The sequence below is a fragment of the Geotrypetes seraphini genome, chromosome 15 (genome assembly GCF_902459505.1).
Source record: "Geotrypetes seraphini chromosome 15, aGeoSer1.1, whole genome shotgun sequence".
In the NCBI taxonomy this organism is placed as follows: domain Eukaryota; kingdom Metazoa; phylum Chordata; class Amphibia; order Gymnophiona; family Dermophiidae; genus Geotrypetes; species Geotrypetes seraphini.
The window spans coordinates 68,632,819-68,656,821 of NC_047098.1; the positions used below are offsets into that span (position 1 = coordinate 68,632,819).

A 24,003-nucleotide genomic window follows, 5' to 3' on the forward strand; every position below is an offset into this window, starting at 1 on the left:
GAAACATAGAAGATGACGGCAGAAAAGGGCTACAGCCCATCAAGTCTGCCCACTCTGCTTACCCACCTCCTGTCTATGCCCTAATGACCCAATTTCCTTATCGTGACCTTCGTAGGGATCCCACATGGGTATCCCATTTATTCTTAAAGTCTGGCATGCTATCTGCCTCGATCACCTGCACTGGAAGCTTGTTCCAATGATCAACCACTCTCTCTGTGAAGAAATACTTTCTGGTGTCGCCATGAAATTTTCCGCCCCTGAGTTTGAGCAGGTGCCCTCTTGTGGCCGAGGGTCCCTTGAGAAAGAAAATATCATCTTCCACTTCGACACGTCCCGTGAGGTACTTAAATGTTTCGATCATGTCTCCCCTCTCCCTACGTTCATCGAGAGTGTAGAGCTGCAATTTATTCAGTCTCTCTTCGTACGAGAGACCCTTGAGCCCCGAGATCATCCTGGTGGCCGTCCGCTGAACCGATTCAATTCTGCGCACATCTTTACTGTAATGTGGTCTCCAGAATTGCACACAGTACTCCAGATGAGGTCTCACCATGGCCCTGTACAACGGCATTATGACTTCAGGCTTTTGGCTGACGAAACTTCTATTGATACAACCCAATATCTGCCTTGCCTTAGATGAAGCCTTCTCCACTTGATTGGCAGTTTTCATGTCTGCACTGATGATTACTCCTAAATCTCATTCTGCTGAAGTCCTAGTTAAAGTTTCTCTGTTCAAAAAGTACATCCTGCATGGATTTCCACTTCCGAGGTGCATGACCTTACATTTCTTAGCATTGAAGCCTAGCTGCCAGGTTGAGGACCAACTTTCCAATGTAAGCAGGTCCTGCGCCATATAATTCTGTAAACTGCATTCACATTATATGCAGGTATTTTCCCTGTCCCTAGTGGGCGTACAATCAATGTTTTTGTACCTGGGGCAAAAAAGGGTAACGTGGTTTGCCCAGGATCACAAGGAGCTGCAGTGGGAATTGAACCTAGTTCCTCAGGATCTTAGTCCACTGCACTAAAGAATAGGCTACTCCTCCTAACCTAACCAACTAAGGAAAACATTAAGAAGAGAATCTCAGATTGAATGAATCTGGTGGGAAAGATAGTCCAACTTTCCCCCACTTTTTTTTTATGTTGTTGAAAAAGTAGTAAGTGGTGGGTTACTGAACTTACCGGGTCGAAGTGCTGGAAGGGAACAGTACTGTTCCAGCCAGTCCAGGGAAGTGCGGCTCAGGTCATCGATGCTGGCAGTGGAAACTATGCCATTGAAGGATTCAAACAGAGGCCGGATAATTATACTGAACTGAGAATGTCAGCATGGTTAAGGAAGACAAAGGAACATGATATATCACCAGTGGACCATTGACGGACTCTCTGCATTTATAACAAGTAACAAATCCTTTTCTCCTTATTTTAAAATAAGATACTGGTTTATTACTGGAACCCCCTGTTCCTATTGTGAAATCAGACTCCTACTATTTACCAGTACGTCCTATTATGTCACAAGCAGCACGAGTTAACCTGATGTGACTCACCAGAATAAGGCATATGGAAATACATGCACTAAGCTCAATTATCTGTATCTCTACCCTTTGTTCCAATAAACTTTCCCTTTTCAGTTGTTGATAAACAATATAAGAATTGCCGCTACTGGGTCAGACCAGTGGTCCATCGGGCCTAGCAGTCCGCTCACGCAGTGGCCCTTAGGTCAAAAAACAGTGCCCTATTTGAATCTAGCCTTACTTGAGTATGTTCGGTTCCAGTAGGAACTTATCCAACCTTGTCTTGAATCCCTGAAGGGTGCTTTCCCCTGTAACAGCCTCTGGAAGAGCATTTCAGATTTCTACCACTCTCTGGGTGAAGAAGAACTTCCTTATGTTTGTATGGAATCTTTTCCCTTCTAACTTTAGCGAGTGCTCTCTCGTCTTCACATTGGAGAGGGTGAGCAGTCTCTCTTTCTCTAAGTCAATTCCCTTCAATATCTTGAATGTTTTGATCATGTCCCCTCTCAGTCTTCTCTTCTCAAGAGAGAAGAGGCCCAATTTTTCTAGCCTCTCGTATGGCAGCTCCCCCAGTCCCTTAATCATTTTTGTTGCTCTTCTCTGGATCCTTTCGAGTAGTACTATGTCCCTTTTCATGTACAGCGACCAGTGGTGGACGCAGTATTCCAGGTAGGGGCATACCATGGCCCAGTATTACGGCATAATAACCTTTTCAGATCTGTATGTGATCCCATTCTTAATCATTCCTAGCATTCTGTTTGCCCTTTTCATTGCCGCTACACATTGCGTGGACGGTTTCATTGACTTATCTACAAATACTCCCAAGTCTCTTTCCTGGGGGCTCTCTCCGAGTATAGCTTCAGACATCCTATATTCGTGCATATGATTTTTGTTACCGACATGCATCACCTTGCACTTATTCATGTTGAACTTCATTTGCCATTTCACGGCCCATTCCTTGAGCGTATTTATGTCTCTTTGTAGGTCTTCCCAATCCTTCTGTGTCCTCACTATTCTGAATAACTTTGCATCGTCTGCAAATGTAATCACCTCATTCATCGTGCCAATTTCTAGGTCGTTTATAAATATGTTGAAGAGCACAGGCCCAAGCACCGAACCCTGCAGCACTCCACTCGTGACGCTTTTCCAGTCCGAGTATTGTCCATTCACCCCCACTCTCCATTTCCTATCCGCCAACCAGTTTTTAATCCATGTGAGTATATTACCCTCAATTCCATGGCTCGCAATTTTTCGAAGTAGGCGTTCATGCGGAACCTTGTTGAACGCCTTCTGAAAATCTCTAGAGATACCATCTACCAACTTATTAAATAGTTCTTAAAGGTTAAAAAAAACCAAATAAACCAAAGTAACATTTTCAAACTTTAGCATTTTTCTGACTTAAAAATTAGCTTAAATTCACATTCCATTATTCATTGATGTTTAACAATAATCTAATCGAACGTAAGGAAGTTCTTCACTCAGAGAGTGGTAGAAAACTGGAACAATCTTTCGGAGTCTGTCGTAGGGGAAAACACCCTCCAGGGATTCAAGACAAAGTTAGACAAGTTCCTACTGAACCAGAACGTATGCAGGTAGGGCTAGTCTCAGTTAGGGCACTGGTCTTTGACCAAGGGCCGCCGCGTGAGCGGACCGATGGGCACGATGGACCACTGGTCTGACCCAACAGCGGCAATTCTTATGTTCTTATACCGATTCAAAGTGCAATCACATTATCAGATAGGTCATGATCAATATATTGTAACTAATACTAAAATTATGCTTCTCTCCTAAACATGGGTTCCTTCTTAAATATTCTTCTAGTTTAGAAATCAGTAAATGTACTAACAGAATGAATGCAATAATTCCTTCTGGTAGCTTGTGAGATAAAATTAGATTTGACTCAGTTCTGAATATAATTTCAAGTGTGCATATACATACATACACACACACACAAACACAAAGAAATGAACATTGGGTAGCTAGCTATCTTCACTAGTGCATTGCTCTCTTGCTTTGTACCAGGGCTGCCCCCCATTTTTCTTCTGGATAAGTTTTGGAATCCTCCAGCTTCTCATATACTATACTAGATATAACCAAATCAGTAAGAGAAATCTATTGCTCTATAGAAAAAAGCAGGACAGAAAGGCATTTGAGTGGAGGAATAGCCTACTGGTTAGAGCAGCTGTCCCAGCGCAGCTCCCTGTGACTTTGGGCAACTCACTTAACATTTCTATTGCCCCAAGTACAAAATAAGTATCTGTCCAAACTATGTAAACCATTTTGATTGTAACCACACAGAAAAAGTAGTATATCAAGTCCCATCCCCTTTACCATGCTAGAAACTACTGTTACAAATAACATGGACAGCCAAGAAATCAAAGAGTTGGGTCTTAGACCAAATAAAACCTTAATTCTCATTAGAAGCTCACATGATTAGTCTGAAACTACTGTATATGTGTATTTGCGCTAAATTTGTGTTTATTTAGAAGTTGGATTTCTATTTATGTTATGTGTGGTCTTATATCGCACCAAATCCTCACAGTGGAGTTTCCCTTTCTCTAGTTACCCCAGAAAATAAAGGGCAAACAAATTGCCCTAGCTAACCCACCTATTTTAATTTTTGAATTGTTCTGATTATTTAACACACATAGCTTTCACCCACTTTCAGTCAACCTTCTTAAATAATGATATCCCCTTTGAATATGTGGTTGCTAAAGTGAAAGTGATCAAGTATGGGAAACAGACCTCTCTGTGTTTTTGTAAAACTAAGCATGTGGAGGAGGGGGGGGGCACATGTGAGGGGGGTGGTGCAGGCTTCTCTTGCAAATTCTCAGTTTCACAAAAATTGAATATGTGCCGGGGGAGGGGGAGGAGTAGCTGGTGGGCCAGAAGTTCAGGAAAAGTATTGCTGTCAGGCTTCAGATGGAGGGGGATTTTGCTGATGGGGCTTGTGGATCCACTAGTTCATGTATGTAGGGTCACAGTAGGGAGGAGAAGAGTGGCAGGGGGCAGGACAAAATTTTGTACACCCCCCACTTTGGGCCCCACATCACCCAAAATCTAGCTCCCCCAAAATCTGGCTAAATGCCTGGTTTCCATGATAGGCTAAATAGGCCTGTAGTTCCCAACCTCTTCTTTACTTCAGCTACTTGAGTATAGGCTTTTGCTTTAACTTGTACAAACATTTGTATCCCACAGAAGAGAGTAGTTGTAGTAACTACTAGTCCCAGGGCAGAAACTGGGGAGGGGCTCCCAAAGCTGGCCTTCAATCTATGCCTCCTTCAACTTGAGGCAGGCTTGGGGTCTCCTATAGTCTGAGAGCTCAGTGCAAATTCCCTGTTTGCCACCCTGTAACACTGGCCCCAAAGAAGAGTGTCTAAAATACAGGAGAAATCTCCAGGGTAGTTGCAGTGAAGACTCAGGGTGCCATAACACAACAGAGGCTTGCTCTAACTGAGCTGGAGATGATTATTGTTGAAGTAGGCAATAGCTATTAGATCAAAGAGGATACAACCCAAAACTTCCAGTTCTGTAGGGTACGAGACTGGATGTAATCATCAAACATTTTCCGCATCTGGTCGAAGCGCTGGCGTGTGATAGGAACACCAGTGGCAGGTAGCTGCTGTTGGCACAGGCTGAAAAAAGCAACAAGATACAATAAATCAAATTTCCAAATGATTGTAGGAAACAGACTTTTGACTTTCATTGGACAAACTCATTTCTCTCCTTCCTTTCCCACCATCTTGTGATCTTTCTTCAATTTCCTTTTTTTCTTATTTTTTCACCACCAGCCTGCCACCACGTTCATACACACAAATAGGGGCAAATAAACTCAAGATTGTTTTTTCAACCTGAATGATTAGAAAAAGTATCCTCAAAGGCAAAGGAATAATCACTCATAATAGATCTCAACATCTACAATTTCAATCCTGTGTACAACTCTTGGTAGCTTTTGTGCGCAGAATCATGGGGACAATAACAGGGGCGAACCCCAACACTAATGTCTCACCACCCAATCATCACATCTTAAAGCACCATTTGTAGATGGTACAGATGGTGCTTTAAGATGTGATGACTGGGTGGTGAGACATTAGTGTTGGGGTTCGCCCCTGTTATTGTCTCCATGATTCTGAGCACAAAAGCTACCAAGAGTTATTTACAGGATTTAAATTGTAGATGTTGAGATCTATTATGAGTGATTATTCTTTCAGCATAGCTTCTTGCCAGCCTTCCTTCTATAATTTATTCTTCCCTTTATTCCTTCCATCCACTTTTTTCCCAAATTCTCTTTTCTCCCCCTCAGACTTCCTTTTGATATCATACTTAATTGTAACATTGAGCTCTTCTATCTCCTCTCGCAGTCGCTGTACTTCATCCTGCATCTGAGCCCTCTCCTGCTGCAGTTTTGAGATGTAGTCTGCCGTCTTCTGTAGCGTTGTGGCTTTGCTGACCTACATACAGGAAAAGAAACATTATGTTCATTGCATTACAAAATATGCATAGCCTCTCTCCTCTTTTCCATCCATTTGTCATAGAAGACCCATCATGCACTGCTTTTCATTATCAGTGATGGAAAAATATAGACATATAGTAGATGACTGCAGACAACAGAGAAATCACTTGAACAAAGACAGCGAAGCTTGAAGAATGGTCTGAAATTTTGCAGCTAAAATTTAATGCTAAGAAATGCAAGGTCATGCATTTGGGCTGCAAAAACCTGAGGGAAGGTACAGTTTAGGGGGGTCAAGAACTTATGTACACGACAGAAGAGCGGGACTTGGGTGTGATTGTAAGGTGGCCAAAACAGGTTGAAAAGGTGATGGTGAAAACAGGCCAAAACAGGTTGAAAAGGTGATTTCGAAAGCTAGAAGGATGCTAGGTTGCATAGGGAGAGGTTTGGCCAGTAGGAAAAAGGAGGTATTGATGCCCCTGTATAAGACTTTGGTGAGACCTCATTAAGAATATTGTGTACAATTCTGGATGCCGCACCTTCAAAAAGATATAAAAAGGATGGAGTTGGTCCAGAGGAAGGCTACTAAAATGGTATGTGGTCTTCATCATAAGGCGTATGGACACAGACTTTGTTTTAAGTTTTTTATTGATTTTTTTCACATATCAACAAGTGTTATAAATTTTCCATACATTTATCTTAACAATACACTTGATATCTCTATAATGTATTTTATATAAACCATATTTTATATTATTTTTCTTATGAATTTATATAACATATATATTGTAATGGTTTTATCAATTATTATTTAATTATGAACCCTTTTCCCTCCCTTTATCACATTAATTTCTCATAAGACTATCATTCATTCATTAAAGATCTTGATCTGTATACTTTGGAGGAAAGGCGGGAGAGGGGAGGTATGATAGAGACATTTAAATACCTACTTAATGTAAATGCGCATGAATCGAGTCTCTTTAATTTGAAAGGAAACTCTGCAATGAGAGGGCATAGGATGAAGTTAAGAGGTGATAGGATCCAGAGTAATCTAAGGAAATACTTTTTTACAGAAAGGGTGGCGACTGTGTCTGAATTCAAAAGGGCCTGGGATAGGCACGTGGGATCTCTCGGAGAGAGAAAGAGATAATGATTATTGCGGATGGGCAGACTAGATGGGCCATTTGGCCTTTATCTGCCATCATATTTCTAGGTTTTCGTTCAGTCCCCACCCAAATACAAATCAAAAGCAACAGTTCCTCTACTTGCTGAGAGAACATGGGGCAGTTTCATTCTATTATCAGTAGGCAGTTCTGTAAGGGGAGGACTTATCTGGGGAAGAAAAAAATGGAACTGCTTACCTGTAACAGGTGTTCTCCTTTATTCTTATCTAGCTTTCTTGTTCCTTATTCTCCTCCAAGGAGACTTTCAGCAACATTTTCTAATTATTCCTTCTTTCAGACAAATATTTCTAGATATTCCCAAGAACTCTTGCATCTCTGTTATGGGACCTATGCTGTGGAACTCTCTTCCATTGTACCTTAGGACTGAACAATCCTTCAAAAGCCTATCCTTTTAATTTGGCATTCAGATTTACAACGTCATGAACTTCATGGCTTATTTCATTGGCTTTAGAATTTTTTTAAATTATACAACACTTAAGTCATTTTTTCCCACCACCCTTTTGTGTTTTCCCTTTCCTTTTTGTCTTTGATGCATACCTTCTAACCCCTTTGTATTTTGTTGGTCATGGTATGTCTTTTGTTCTTGTACCTTGTTTTTTTATTTTATATCATTTCCCCTCCCCTGATTTATTATTGTAAACCGCTTAGACTAAACTTCTGTTTATATTTGCAGTATATGAAATAATTGAACTTGCTGATGTCATCTGATGAAGCTCAAGATTGAAGCAGTCTTTATAAAGTTGTCGAACATTCTGGAGTGATCTACTGCAGAAAGTCCCACACAGTATAACTAAAATAAGTGGAAACAACTCCTTGGGAGGCAGGTAGGTTTTGTGAGCACTGACATGTTTTTGTACCCAGAGAACTTAGATACAGAAAAATAACATAGCTTGCTTCAATGATACACAGGTACAGTAAAACCTTGGTTTGCAAGTGTTTTGCAAGAGAAGCAAAACATTTGATTAAATTTTAACTTGATATACAAGCAATGTCTTGCAATACAAGTACATACAGTATACGTGCGTCACATCATCACAACTGAGCCAATGGTTCTTCTCTCTCTGACGCTGCAGGAGTGTAGTGACTGCTCTAAACGAGCGAGGTCTTGCAATACAAATACTTACAGTATTTTGTATTATTGTTTTGGGTTGTGGAACGAATCGACTGAGTTTCCATTATTTCCTTTGGGGAAATTTGCTTTGATATGAGTGCTTTGGATTACAAGCATGCTTCTGGAATGAATTATGCTCGCAAACCAAGGTTTTACTGTATTTCCTTACATACGGGAATTCCCAGTTGCAAACTGCCTTGTAATAAATAAGGGGAAAACTAACGTCATTGAGTTAACATGTTTTTTTGTTGGCAACAAGCCAATTTTAACATTAAAAAAAAAAAAAAGAAGGCACTTGAAAATAGTAAAGACAGGCTGTAGAGAAAATAGATTTGAATTCATTTCCTCAAAAAGACCATGACAGACAGGAGTGCTTTTCTAAATGGAGAGATGTGGACATATGCCAATACTGCATCTTTGCATATCTATTCTATTGAGGTTCATCTCAGGCGAGTCACCGACTGCCATGGCTCTAATTCATGCCCTGTTTGAGCATAACAAAAAGTCAATTAGACAACATGGGTCAGATAGTTCTATAACTGTGCATCTATCCAATAAAGGAAAGTGGGTGCCTTATTTTCTTTATAGACTACTGCTAGAACAAGGATTATACATGCATATATTTTAGGTGTAACTTATGCATTACTGTATGTATAGACCTGGTGTACTGTAACTGGTCCTAACTAAATGCTGAAGACATGCACTTACCTCTTAATTCCATATTCAGAGCTCAAAATTGTGTGCACAATTTAACTGCTTAATGAGCCAATTAGTGATGATAATTGACAATAATTGGAATTTACGTATGCATCTTTACAGTCGTTGTTCTATAACGACGGGCATGTATATTTCTCTGCGTGAATCTGAAAAGGGGGAAGGCCATATTTTGTCACCCAATGTTCTAACACAGTGTTTTTCAACCTTTTTACACCTATGGACTGGCAGAAATAAAATAATTATTCAGTGGACCGGCATCGGTCCGTGGACCGGCGGTTGAAGAACACTGGGCTAAGTCGTGGGCCAGACCCCACCCATCTCTACCCAATCTCCACCCCAGAACCCGCCCCCATAATAGTACTAATTGCACCTTGCACGTCCCGTGCCTCATCTGGAAGCCTTCCTTCTGACGTTGCAACGTCAGAGAGAAGGCTTCTAGTTCAGGCGCAGGATGCCTGTAGGAGCCAGTTCCCTTGGCTTTGTGTACTGAATCAGTTAGGAAGAGGGAGCTGGCTCGAAGATAACGCTGCATTGATTGCACCGTGGACCGGTGTTTGAAGAACACTGTTTTGGGCCTGATACATGTGCTGGCCCTGTGAACTGGCAGGAAATTTCTGTGGACCAGCACTGGTCCATGGACCGGTGGTTGAAGAACACTGTTCTAATACACTCTTGTCATGCTGTTTGCCATTCTTGTCCTACTGTACTATGTTGGCCCTGCTACAGTCTCTCATGCCATGTTTGCTGTTCCATGTCTTCCATGCTATGTTTTGTCATGTGTGCTTGTCTAACCATTTTTGCTAGTCATGTCATACTATGCTTTGTCATAGCCATGCTTTGTAGTACTAGGTTTATCATGCTATGTTTTGCTGAACTATGCTCACCATACCATGTTTTCTCATATTATATTTTAACATGCTTTGTCAGTCTTGCCCCAAATACATTAGATAGATTGTGAGCCCACCAGGACAGGCAGGGAAAATAAATTAATGTAAACCATTCTGAGTTCCCCTGGGAGAACGGTATAGAAAAATGAATTAATCGATAAATAAATGGGCAGGTTGGAGGCATTTCTAGGATTTGCACACTACTTTAGGCAAAGAGTTCAGTGTGCCCACAATTGTGCATGGATTCCATCACTAAGCATCCTGAGTGCTATAGTATGGATAAAAGTGAATAAATTTTTTACTTTTTCAAAAAATACAAAGACTAGGAGACACTCAATGAAGTTATATGGGAATATCTTTAAAACAAATAGGAAGAAATTTTTTTTTAATCCAAAGAATAGTTAAGCAGTGGAACTTATTGCTAGAGAATGGGATAACAGTAGATAGTGTAACTGTGTTTTAAAAAAGGTTTGGACAAGTTCCTGGAGGAAAAGTCCATAATCTGCTATTGAGACAGACATGGGGGAAGCCACTGCATGCGCTGAGGACAGTAGCATGGAATGATGCTACTTTATCCCAGGACAAGCAGGCAGCATATTCTTGACTGATGGGTGACGGCACCGACGGAGCCCCGGTACGGACAATTTTAGAGTGATTGCACTCTAAGAACTTTTAGAAAGTTCTAGCTCGGCCGCACCGCGCACGCGCGAGTGCCCTCCCGCCCGACAGAGGCGCGCGGTCCCTCAGTTTCTTAGTTTCCGCGGAGCTAAGAAGACGCGTTTTTCAACGGCTGTTGAAATTTTTTCTTAACTTGCCTTCCCGCTCGCGTAAACGTTTTTCGCTTAATTTGCCTTTTTTCTTTAAAAAAAAACAAAAAAAAAAAACTTTCATTTTTTTCTTCAGTTTTCGGTTTTCCCCGGCGGGGCCTTCTGCCACCATCGAAGCCTCGGCCTTCGATTTGGCGGAAGCCGTTTTTCCTTTCATGCCCCCTCAACCGGGTTTTAAGAAGTGCCAGCGGTGTGCTAGGCCTATATCTCTCACGGACCCACACAACTGGTGTTTACAGTGTTTGGGTCCTGAGCATCAGGCCTCTACTTGCACCCGCTGTGCTACTTTAAAAAAACGGACATTAAAAAATCGCCAAATTCAACAGCGATTGTTGTTCGGTGCCGAGATGTCCGACCCCGTTCCTTCGACTCCGGCTTCGGCACCGATTCAGTCGGCACCCTCGTCTTCGACGCCGCGTGATTCCACACCGGCGTCTCAACAGTCAGGTAAGCCGGCTAAGAAGCCTTCCCCGCTGGAACGTCTTCCGGCCTCGAGTGCAGTGAGTCCAATCCTGCCGCCTGTAAGACGCCAGCGGAAGCGCTCCGCCCCTATAGAGGTGAGTCCCTCGACATCGGGCTCCTCATCTCCGGGGCGTCGAGCGGCACCGCAGGTACCGCAGAAGAAAAAAGCGGTACCGGTGCCATCCCTCGATGACCGCATTACGGCCATCCTTCAGGTGCAGCTTAAGGAGCAATTAGAACGACTCCTTCCTGCTATCATGACACCGAACCTTCCGGTGCCAGTCCGCACCGAGCCATCGGTACCGGTTGTGGAACAACCCGTATCGATACCGATTGTGGAACCCGTGTTACCCGCTTCCACTGTTTCGGTACCGCTTCACCTAACCTCATCGGTATCGATGCCAGTCCTTGCACCGGAGCCGAGAGCTCACCATCAATCGGTACAGACTTCGGCACCGGTGCGACCGATAACTTCTCCTGACTCGGTATCGATGAGGTCGGGTAAGTCGGTGCGCAAAACCCGACACATGCAAACGTCGACACCTGAGTCTCGGGACCATTCTTCCCATGTCAGAGACCCTGATCTGTGGGGAGACTCAGAGGAACCCTTTCTTTCTGAAGGCGAATGTTCCTCAGAGGAGGAGGATTCGGCTGTCCCTGACCCATCCTCCAAACAGGCCACTTCCTCTTTCTCTAGTTTTTTGAAAGAGATGTGTGAGTCCTTGTCCATTCCTTTGGAGGCTGAATCCAAAAAGTCTAAAGCTTTTTTGGATGCCCTTGATTTTGATCAGCCTCCAAAGGAATTTTTGAAACTTCCCCTTCATGACACAGGAAGCCCAGAAGATCTGGACTTGGGCCATAGATCATCATTTCTTCCTGAAAGCTATATACATTCAGGGGACTCAGAATTCTTTAGCGGACAAACTCAGCAGAATTCTCCAACCTCACGAGTGGACACTCGATCCCGTGACTCTGCAGTCTATCTTCGATCAATGGGGCACTCCTCAGATAGACCTCTTTGCAGCTCCTCACAATCATCAGCTGCCCCTATTCTGCTCCAGACTTTACTCTCCGCACCGTCTAACAGCAGATGCTTTTCTCCTCGACTGGTCGAATCTGTTCCTGTACGCCTTCCCTCCTCTGCCTCTCATGTTGAGAACCTTGTTCAAGCTCAAGAGGGAACGAGCCACCATGATTCTGATTGCTCCGAGGTGGCCCAGGCAACATTGGTTCTCCCTTCTACTTCAACTCAGTTCCAGGGAACCTTATCTTCTTCCTCTGTTTCCTTCTCTGCTTACGCAACAGCAGGGAACCCTTCTGCATCCCAACCTCCAGTCTCTACACCTGACGGCTTGGTATCTCTCGGGCTGAACTCGACTGATACTCTTTTGTCTCAGCCCGTTCGTTCCATTCTGGATGCCTCCAGGAAACCAGCCACTCTACAATGTTACCATCAAAAGTGGACGAGATTTTCTTCCTGGTGTCTTCTTCATCATCTTGATCCCACTTCCCTGGCAGTGGAGACGTTGTTAGATTATCTTCTTTCTTTGTCTGACTCTGGCCTTAAGTCCTCTTCCATCAGAGTCCACCTCAGTGCCATTGCAGCTTTTCATGAGCCAGTCCATGGAAAACTTCTTTCAGCTCATCCCCTGGTGTCCAGGTTCATGCGTGGGCTTTTCAATGTGAAACCACCTCTTAAAGCCCCTCCGGTTATCTGGGATCTCAATGTGGTTCTTTCAGCTTTAATGAAACCTCCATTTGAACCTTTAGCTACTTCTCCTTTCAAATTTCTCACTTGGAAAGTACTTTTCCTTATTGCTCTTACCTCTGCCAGGAGAGTCAGTGAGCTTCATGCACTGGTTGCAGATCCACCTTTTACGGTTTTTCACCATGACAAGGTGGTTCTGCGTACACATCCAAAGTTTCTCCCTAAGGTTGTTTCTGAATTTCATCTCAACCAATCCATTGTTCTACCGGTTTTCTTTCCAAAACCTCATTCTCATTCTGGGGAACAAGCTCTGCATACTTTGGATTGTAAAAGGGCTCTTGCTTACTATCTGGAGCGTACGAAACCCCACAGATCAGTTCCCCAGCTTTTTCTGTCCTTTGATCCGAATAAATTGGGACGTCCTGTTTCTAAACGTACGTTGTCTAATTGGCTGGCAGCGTGCATTTCATTCTGCTATGCTCAGACCGGACTGACACTGGAAGGTTCTGTCACGGCCCATAGAGTCCGAGCCATGGCAGCATCTGTAGCTTTCCTCCGTTCCACTCCTATTGAGGAAATCTGCAAAGCTGCTACTTGGTCCTCAGTTCACACTTTTACATCTCATTATTGTCTGGATGCATTCTCCAGAAGGGATGGTCACTTCGGCCAATCTGTTTTGCAAAATTTGTTTTCCTAATGGCCAACCTTCCCACCATCCCTCTTTTTGTTAGCTTGGAGGTCACCCATCAGTCAAGAATATGCTGCCTGCTTGTCCTGGGATAAAGCACAGTTACTTACCGTAACAGGTGTTATCCAGGGACAGCAGGCAGATATTCTTGCGTCCCACCCACCTCCCCGGGTTGGCTTCTTAGCTGGCTTATACTAACTGAGGGACCGCGCGCCTCTGTCGGGCGGGAGGGCACTCGCGCGTGCGCGGTGCGGCCGAGCTAGAACTTTCTAAAAGTTCTTAGAGTGCAATCACTCTAAAATTGTCCGTACCGGGGCTCCGTCGGTGCCGTCACCCATCAGTCAAGAATATCTGCCTGCTGTCCCTGGATAACACCTGTTACGGTAAGTAACTGTGCTATTTGGGTTTCTGGAGAGCGAGACCAGAAGGCCTTGAGCATGCGCAAATGCTCAAGGCACAGTCCAGCCCAGCCAAGATGGAGGATCTCTGATACGATGCATAGCCCAGCCCAGCCAAGAGGGAGGATCTTCCGGCACCGGCACGTCCTGTGCGTTGGTGCTGATGCCAGTGCCAAATTGGGTAGGTTTTGCTATTTTGGTGCTTGGCGGGGGATGTAGGATCGCGGGGGGAGTTGGGGGGTATGGAGCAGTGCCGGTGGCCTCGAGGTGGGGGAACGGAGTAGCGCCGGTATCCTCGGGAGGGGGGAGGAGGAACGAATCAAAGCGAGTTTCCCTTACTTCCTATGGGGAAACTCGCTTTGATATACGAGCAATTTGGTTTACGAGCATACTTCTGGAACAAATTATGCTAGTAAACCAAGGTTCCACTGTACTCATATTAACCCCCCCCAACAAAAACAAAATAAAAAAACCAAAATTACTAGAAGTACCTTAATACTGGGTTGGGAACTCAGGGTAGTCACCAAGCTGTGCAGTGTATCAAAGCCCAGTTTAATGTTGAATCGTCTTTTTTGCTCTGCAGAGATATGTGTGATCCGACGATTTTCCATCTAAAATGGTAAACAGAGACCGTCCTTGATTTTGCTTTCTTCACTGCTAACACAGTAAATACTATGCTTTATTTATAGCTAGAAGGGAGGAATTATATGTTATAAATCTTTATAGTGGAGAGGCTGTAAGGAGGAAACAGTCCAACTCTAACCTGCACTGAATTATTGAAAAATGGCTACTTTTTTGATCTGGAGAAGAAACAAGAACACTTTCAGAACTTCAGCCAATCAGGTTACACATATTAAACAACAAGGCTCTTAAAATCCATCAAATTGACTCTAAACACATACAGTGTTCTCTCCAGGGCCTTATAGCCGGGCGCTATGCCCAGCTAATTTAGATGACCGCCCAGCGAATCCTGTTGCTTGCCGCCGATGCTCCTTTCCGGGATGACTCGCTGCCGCCAAAAATTTTGTTTGACGCCTGCCTTTTTTTTTTTTGCCAGCATGCTTTTACTTGCTTCAGGCCTTCCTCATTGCCGGGACCTGCCTACTTTCTGTTTCCGCGAAGGCAGGACCCGACAGTGAGGAAGGCCCAAAGCAAGTAAAAGCAGCAAGTTGTAAGTTTCCCTCCGGGGCTCTATTGTGTGGGTGCCGGCTTCCCTTCTCTTCCCCTCCGGGACGCTACTTCTGGTTTCGGAGGGAAGCCAGCACGCATACGATAGAACCCCGGAGGGAAGCTTACAACTTGCTGCTTTTACTTGCTTCGGGCCTTCTTCGCTGCCGGGTCCTGCCTTCGCGGAAACAGAAAGTAGGCAGGTCCCGGCAACGAGGAAGACCCGAAGCAAGTAAAAGCAGCAAGTGTAGTGGTATACCATTTGAGAAAAACAAACGCACGGACATCGGACCTGATTCTGCTTGCTCTTTTAAAGCTCCGATCCAAGCAACCTTGGTGCCTATTGTAGAAGATAAAGTGGTCAGCCAGGAAGAATGAAATCAAAAAAGTTCAAGTTTAGTCAAGCTGTGATTTGAACTTTATAGGCATTTGTTTTTCATCCTTTAACTGGCAGGCAGAAGGATGCTCCATTTATTAATCTTGCAAAGTCTGATACAGGAAAAGCTAGAAGTGCATCAGGATTTAAGGAGCTTGGGGTGTGCAAATCCACTTAATGCAGAAATTACAGTAAAACAAAATCACTTTTCCATTTCACTGCAGCTCTATGAGGTTTTTCGAGCTAATGTTCTTTTGCACTTAGCTATAGTCAAATGATGGATAGGAATATGTTTATTTCATTTAAGCTAAGGGAAAACAATATTTTTTCTGAGTATCCTTTAAATAATGGTTCACAAATTAATTCAGCCTGTTTTAAGGCTGGGTTTTGTTTTTCACATTATTGCTTCTGTTTTAATAATCCTTAAAAAAATAAGGGGCAATTCTCCAAGTGGGTTCTTCCTCGTAGGCACCCTGAGACTGTACAGGGAACGCTATTCTATAGCAGTGAATGGGCTCCCAGGTTCCTTTACAGAATGGTAGCATATAGCCTTAGATTCAGACGCCTTACAGTTAAAGCAGCCATAGAGCTGACGTAACTAAGCATGTCCAATTGTGGGAGAAATGATTTTATTTTCAGTTTAGTAATCAAAATGTGTCTGTTTTGAGAATTTATATCTGCTGCCTATATTTTGCACTATGGCCCCCTTTTACTAAATCGCAATAGCGGTTTTCAGCGCAGGGAGCCTATGAGCATCGAGAGCAGCGCAGGGCATTCAGCGCATCTCCCTGCGCTAAAAACCGCTATTGCGATTTAGTAAAAAGGGAGGGGGTATATTTGTCTATTTTTGTATAGTTCTTCCTGAGGTGACATTGCATAGAATCATCTGCCTTGACCTCTTTGAAAACCTGCAGAATATAAATGATAATTAACATTTTTTCTGCGTACAGTGTGCTTTTTGGGGGTTTTTTAAAAAATTTTTATTGTTGGTAGATCATTTTGACTTGGTCATTTTAAAAGTAGCTCGCAAGCCCAAAAAGTGTGGGCACCCTTGCTGTAGAGCCATTTCTTGTATGACTGGATCAGCTATATTTATCTTTTTTTTTTTTTAGTTGTTTAAATTCATGCAGAAATAAATGGCTAGATTGAACCTAATGACTTCATTAACGCCTTTCCGTTTTTTTAACCTCTATACCTTTTGAAAGAGGGCAAATACTTCTTAAATTTAGTAAAAATATTCTGGCACAAGTGTCAAACCTTAAAAAAGGAAGTCATATTTAGCATTGGAAAATAATAATAATTAACTAATAAAAATAGTACACATTTAGGGCTCCTTTTACTAAGTTACAATAGTAGTTTTAGCGTGTGCTTAGTGCGCAGAGAATTGCCACATGCGCTAGATGCTAACGCCGGCATTGAGCTGGCGTTAGTTTTCCCACATAGCACAGGGGTTTGCGCACGCTAAAAATGCTAGCACACCTTAGTAAAAGAGGGGATTAATTTTCCCCACCACCAAATTTCCCCATCCCGCCCCATCCAGCTACTTTTTCATGCCACCCGGCTGGAAAAAATTTCTGGGGAGAACACTGACATATGTAATTTTATGACCACTAGAAAATCGAGCAAACATGATATAGTATATACAACCGGGAAACTTACAGGAAACTGAAAGCCTGGTTAAGCATATTAGGCCCTTTTCACTGTCTCTTACCTTTCTTGATTCTGGCCTGCCTCGGCTGGAGGTGGAGTGAGAGTGCCTATGCTCTGGGATCAGCCCCACAGCAGTGACTGGGGAGGTTTTCCCACAATTTTGCCTCTCATTAGCTGAAAAATAAGAAAAAAAGATTAGGTTTTTACCTTTGCTAATCATTTTTCTTGTAAATCCATGCTCTATTCCTGGACAAGTGGATTATGCATCCCATATCATGAGACTGCTTGTAGGAAGCCTATTTACACAGTTTTTATGATTCTCCCCTCTCACCTCAGGACTGCTCTCTGGACACTAGTTTGTGCAAAAGCAGACAGTCACACTTGTAGAGGACATAGACAAAAGAGAGGAGTATGGGGAAACTTCCTGACAATTCATTCATAACATGAAAAGTCTTAACAATTATAAACAATTGAAATAGGCTATTAAGCCTGAAAGAAACTGTGATATAAGGAGACACAGCCTGCACAAAAAGAGGGGGGGGGGGCGCTATTGCGAGGGACCCCCCCCAAGGCAAAGTGGATGTTACTCTTAAAAGGACTGGTGAAGAAACCATAAGTCCAGCCTACCCATACTTATCAAGGCAGACAATCGGCGAATCAGCAATTCAGTTCCAGGAATAGAGGGTGGATTTACAAGACAGAAGATTAGCAAAGGTAGGAACCTAATCTTTCATTCTTTTACAATTCTGCTCTATTTCAGGACACGTGGAACATAACAGAGCAGTCCCGAAAAGTGAGGATGGGACTGATGAGCCTGTTGCCAAAACAGAGGAATCAAAAGCAGCATCCTGCTTGGCCGCCACATCAATCCTGTAAAACTTGATAAAAGTAAACGAGGAGGACCAGGTAGCAACCCTGCAAATGTCCTCCAAAGAGATTGTAGGCTACTCTGCCCAAGAGGAAGACATGCCTCTAGTAGAATGAGCCCTCACAGAAAGAGGGGGCTTCTTTCTGCCAACAATGTATGCAGAGGAAATAGCTATATGGATCCATCCCAAAATGGTGACTTTCGAAGCCAGCCTGTCCTTATGGGCAAGACCCACCAGTACGAACAGGTGGTCAGATACCCAAAACCCATTTGTGACCTCCAATTACTGCAACAAAAGTCTGCACATCCAGCAATCTCAGCAGGCTGTCCAGAGAGTGCACTGCAAGACAGCCAACCCTCTGGAAACATACTTTCTCTACAAAGTCTGTGATCTCCCCCAGCCAGAGCTGTTCTCACGGGGAATCTCTGCAGCACAAAGACACGAAAAGCATAAAAATACTGAGTAGAAGAAAAATTAAACACAAGCAGAAAAGACTAGCTCCTAGTGTCTTGCTTGTAGGCAAGCAACTGGTGACTAGAGGGTAGTCCTAAGGTAAGAGGGGTGGGTCAGAAAAATTATGTAAATGAGGCTTCCTAAAAGCAGTCTCTCAACATGAGATGCATAACCCACTTGTTCAGGAACAGAGCTGGATTGTACAAGAAATATTATTGCTGGAGGAAAAAAGAGCAGGTATGAGTTAAGAGCTCATATCCCAACTCTTCCACATCCCAGTTCAAAGTTCTAACCACTAGACCCATCCTTCTCTCTAACCTGATATATACCCACAGCAGAAACCTGTTCTTTTATTTATTCACTCTATGACTGAATTCCTAAATAGAGGTATGGTCAATCTCATCAAAAATGAAAGATGCTCATTGATCAATTAGGTTGCACACAACTTAGACATACATCCAAATTTTGGCACAGTTTTGGGTATCATGTATAGACTTCTCATGTTAATGTTTATCTATGGCAATACCTCAGACAAGTGCATATGGGAAAGCAGCAGCAGCAGTGAGGAGGTGAGGGTCCCTCACCTCCTCACCACTGCTGCTGCTTTCCCACATGTGCCCGACGCTGACTGCATAAGTTCTCCCCACTTCCATCATCTGCCCCCTTCTCTCTCTCCCTCCACCACAGGCAATTAACTGAAGGAGCAGGATAACGTGATGGAATTGCCTGCGGTAAAGCCCGTGGTTTTAACCTGTGGGTCAAAAGCGTTTTCTGTTCCTGGCTGCAGCGTGTTCTGTTCTATATGGGGTTTCTCCATCCTCTTTCACTACCTTTTACGTATGCTTTCCAGCACAGGGGATAAGACAGATGGGCAGAAGCGTGTTCTGTTCCATTAAAGGCCCCCCCTCCCTTCCTTGTTTTGACCTCGCTTATCTACAGGCAAAGAAGATGGTCTGCGCATGCGTCAGGATCAATCTGGGGTCGCTGTGGGGCATGCCTCCGATCGCATTAATTTGCATGAGGAGGCGTAGTGAATTGGTCACCTGGGAAGACTCGGCCACGGATCGGATCGGCGAGTTTAGTGAATCTAGGCCTTAATTCTTTCAGTTTCTCCCTAAGATAGCCTGGTTGTAAGAACAAAAGTGCTTTGAAAACAAGACACAATAATTTGAATGATACCTTTCCTGTACCGGTAGCAAATGCAGATCTTTCAAGATGGAAGTAATGTGATCTATTTTTTTCTTAAATGTAATTAACCTTGCTGCTGTTTTTTTGGAATATCCACCCGCATCTCTGTATCCTCTGGCTATAATCATCCTATGCCTCACGGTTTCAACATTGTGTATATATCACAGTATGAGGAATGCTAGATGCTCACCGCAGGCTGAAGAAGGGGAGAGCTGCTCCGCCTTTGGGACCAGCAGGGAGTCAGGCTGAGATGGGGTATTGGGAGCGCCCGTCAGAGGGAATGGAATGGAATTGGAGGGATTGGATCCTGGAGAAAGCAATGGGTTCAGCAGCATCTGCTGTGCCATTCTGGGTGCATAGCTTGATGGGAAGTCAGAAATTCCACCTTTCTGTCAATTAACAAATGCATTCCTTAGAAATTCTTTGCAAAAGATTCTCCTCTTATATCAACTTCAGAAACACTTAGAGCCAGAAAATGAATCAGCGCAAGGAACAAGCCAGCTATAAAATTCATTGATTTCACACACCTGCAGTGGCCCCTAGTCCTGTGTCCCCTGAAACATCAGTCTGCTATTCCAGTACTAAGACTCACACTCCTCTCGGCTACTATACCCCAGTCCTACCTTGCAATACACTTTATTATTCCAACACTGTGACTGAAATGATTCTACCAATGGGCCTCAATCCTAGCCCTTTACAACAGCCCCTAATATTCCAGTACAGAACCCCTTAAACTAGAGTTACCAGCCATCTGGATTTAGCTGGACATGTCCTCTTTTTAGAGGACAGTCCAGATGGCTTTTCAAAACCCGGCACGTTGTCCGGGTTTTGAAAAGCTTCCCGCTCGGGACCGCGTCGGGAAGACATCTGCGTATGCAACGTGGTGATGTCACACGCATGTGATGTCATTGCATCACACCTATGCATACGCAGATGTCCTCCTGACACTGCTCCAAGCAAGAGAAGAGTTGAGGGGGCGGTTCTATGGCAGAATGGGGCGTGACTTGGACGGAATGGGCCTGGGAGCGGGGCCAATAGTCCCTATCTTAAACAGCCCTACTGATGACCCCTCATCCTCATGCACAGCCCCATATATACCACAGTCCTTAATCTCTAAATGGTCATCTCCTCCCTCTACTGCAATACGAAGACTCGCACACCTCTGTGTCAAGTCTTCTGTCTTTCTTGCACTTACCGGTGAATCTGATGATCCTGGAATCATGGCATGAGTGTGAGCAGTGGACTCCAGCTCTGGCTCTGGCTTTGCTACATAAATAGGCAGGTATGAAGCAAAAAAACAAGAGTATAAGGCATTAATATTAACTGCCATATTCAGCGTCTCTCTGTTGCCCTGCTAACTACTCCAAAATCCATTGCATCTAAATGGAAATACTCTTAAAACAGACAAAAGCATAGCATAATGTATGTCAGCAGCATGGTAGAAAGGAAAATTCTGTCCAAACTGCCCGAGACTGACCCATACTTCCCCCAGAGTGACCAGGATATGATCAGTTCTTGGAGCCAATCAGAGCAGAATGTAACCAGTCCTGGAGAAGAGCAGATATGGTCCCTCTACAAAAATGGTCACAGAGATGAAGCGGGAAAATACATTGGAAAAATAATGAAAACATTGCTGAAGGAAAGATCGTGAAATTGTTAGAATCTAATGGATTACAAGATCCTATATAGGCAACATGGGTTTACTAAAGGTAAATTGCGCCAGACAAATCTAATTGAATTCTTTGACTGGGTGACCAGAGAATTGGATCAAGGACATGCGCTAGATGTAATTTACTTAGATTTCAGCAAAGCCTTTGACTCGTTTCCTCATAGGAGATGTTTAAACTCCATGGGCTGAAGTCAGGGCCCAAAGTAGTGAACTGGATTAGAAACTGGTTGACAGACAGACACCAGAGGGTAGTTGTAAATGGAATTCACTCACAGGAGGGTCGGGTGAGTAGGGAGTGCCTCAAGGATCGGTGCTGGGACCGATTCTTTTCAATATTTTTGTGAGCGACATTGCTGAAAGCTTAGCCTTTTGTAGATGATACCAAGATCTGTAACAGAGTGGACACCCCGGAGGAAGTAGAAAACATGAAAAAGGATCTGCACATTTGGAAGAAATTAAAGGTGAAGAAGTGCAGAGTGATGCATTTGGGGGGTAAAAATTCAAGGGAGAGATAAGAGGCTGATAAGCACAGATAGAGAGAGGGACCTTGCGGAGATTGTGTCTGAGGATCTAAAGGCATCTAAACAGTGCGATAAGGTGGTGGCTGTAGCCAGAAGAATGCTAGGCTGTTTAAAAAGAGGCAGCCAACAATTCAAACTCTCCCTTCCTTCAGTGAGAGGAATCAAAGGAGTCAAGAATTTCAGTCAATCCTTGGTTTTCAAATTTTTTCAACTATGGAATGAACTTCCTCTTATTTTAAGGGGTCCTGATCCTTTTCAACTTTTTCGTAAATCTTTTAAAACTATTTTATTTGCCAAACACTTTGGAAACTAGTGATTGTTACTTTTTTAGGTATTTTTTTTAGTTACTGTTAACTGGCTGAAGACCCATTTGAACTTTGAACTTAAAAACATCACTTGATTTTTTTTCCCATTCTTTATTCATTTTTACATATTACAAGTGTGTCAGAAAAATCATGCGAACTTACAAATATACACTTGATCAACTTTCATATATCAATGAAAATATAAAATGAATAAAGATTTATTAAAAAAAAAGAAATAACATCGTCCAAAATACGTATCCCTGCAATCATCCAATGCGTCTTAGATTGTTAAGGTATTTAGTATCAGACTACGGGCTCTAGGAGACAAAGAATATACATAAGGACCCCAGACCCTCAAAAAGAATTTAGATTGGCAAAAAGAAGCACGCACCTGACTCTTTGGTTACTCTAAACTAAAACTTAGCTTTGTATACTGGGTCTTCAGCCAGTTAACAGTAACTAAAAAAAATACCTAAAAAAGTAACAATCACTAGTTTCCAAAGTGTTTGGCAAATAAAATAGTTTTAAAAGATTTACGAAAAAGTTGAAAAGGATCAGGACCCCTTAAAATAAGAGGAAGTTCATTCCATAGTTGAAAAAATTTGAAAACCAAGGATTGACTGAAATTCTTGACTCCTTTGATTCCTCTCACTGAAGGAAGGGAGAGTTTGAATTGTTGGCTGCCTCTTTTTAAACAGCCTAGCATTCTTCTGGCTACAGCCACCACCTTATCGCACTGTTTAGATGCCTTTAGATCCTCAGACACAATCTCCGCAAGGTCCCTCTCTCTATCTGTGCTTATCAGCCTCTTATCTCTCCCTTGAATTTTTACCCCCCAAATGCATCACTCTGCACTTCTTCACCTTTAATTTCTTCCAAATGTGCAGATCCTTTTTCATGTTTTCTACTTCCTCCGGGGTGTCCACTCTGTTACAGATCTTGGTATCATCTACAAAAGGCTAAGCTTTCAGCAATGTCGCTCACAAAAATATTGATAAGAATAGAAGATTTTTAATTAGAAAACGAAGGATATAAATTAAAGAACTAAGGCCAGTATTAGACAGACCTGCATATATGGTGATTCGGTGTAGGATGGGCTACCCCAGCCCATAGAGAGTGATGACACTTCAGCGTCACACTAGGTGAGGTTGCAAGCTGTCATTCTGCATTTGGATTTCATTTATGGTTGGTTTTATATTTTGGTGGAATTTGGATTTCGTTAGTGGTTTGTTTTTTTTATTTATAAATTTAAAAGTTTACAATATCAAAAGATACCAAGGATAAAGGTTACTTACATCTAATTTTACAATCCTATACAAACACAAACATTCCTTTTCAAGCCCACAATAAATGGAGAGGCATACATTAATCCAACTAACAAAATAAAGGTAACTAAGAATTGGTTTAGATTCATAAAGAATCTTGACCATTCCATACTATTTGGGAATCAAAACCACCTATATTCTCAGTAGTGAGTCATTAATAAGCATTAAAGAAAAATATCATTTCTGTTCTCGAGATATTAGAAATTGTTGCAATTGAATTGGATCCCAAAATACATATTCTATGTCTTGTAATTTAACAAGACATTTACATGGAAATTTTAAATAGAACAATGCCTCAAGAGTTAAAACTTTTACTCTTAATTGCAAAAATTCTTTCCTTCTTAATTGCATAGCTCTTGAGACATCAGGGAAAATTCTGACTAAATCTCCACCAAATTTTGTCAGCCTGTTTTTAAAGTAAAGTTTCATGATTAACATTTTGTCTATCTCACTCATGCATGTTAACATAGAAACATAGAAAATGGTGGCAGAAAAGGGCTATAGCCCACCAAGTCTGCCCATTCCAAGTATCCGCCCCCC

The 24,003-nt window shown here is 42.8% G+C and overlaps 1 protein-coding gene and 1 long non-coding RNA gene across 3 annotated transcripts in view; one reads left to right on the forward strand and one right to left on the reverse strand.

The window, feature by feature from the left end:
• The window catches only part of LOC117349018, a 148,281-nt gene that overhangs the window by 12,495 nt on the left and 111,783 nt on the right, over nt 1-24,003 (forward strand). The window contains exon 2 of the long non-coding RNA XR_004537087.1: nt 7,816-7,966. This is a non-coding gene — a long non-coding RNA (uncharacterized LOC117349018). The remainder of the gene's footprint in view (nt 1-7,815; nt 7,967-24,003) is intronic.
• Nucleotides 1-24,003, reverse strand: part of MLXIPL (MLX interacting protein like) — a 128,658-nt gene that overhangs the window by 11,160 nt on the left and 93,495 nt on the right. The window contains exons 10-16 of one of the 2 annotated variants that reach the window (XM_033921855.1): nt 20,839-20,909; nt 19,834-20,032; nt 17,195-17,307; nt 14,432-14,551; nt 5,832-5,959; nt 5,020-5,143; nt 1,180-1,309 (exon numbers count right to left, since the gene is read on the reverse strand). In XM_033921855.1, coding sequence (XP_033777746.1) covers nt 1,180-1,309; nt 5,020-5,143; nt 5,832-5,959; nt 14,432-14,551; nt 17,195-17,307; nt 19,834-20,032; nt 20,839-20,909 — 885 coding nt within the window. The remainder of the gene's footprint in view (nt 1-1,179; nt 1,310-5,019; nt 5,144-5,831; nt 5,960-14,431; nt 14,552-17,194; nt 17,308-19,833; nt 20,033-20,838; nt 20,910-24,003) is intronic. The other variant, XM_033921856.1, reaches the window with a different exon arrangement.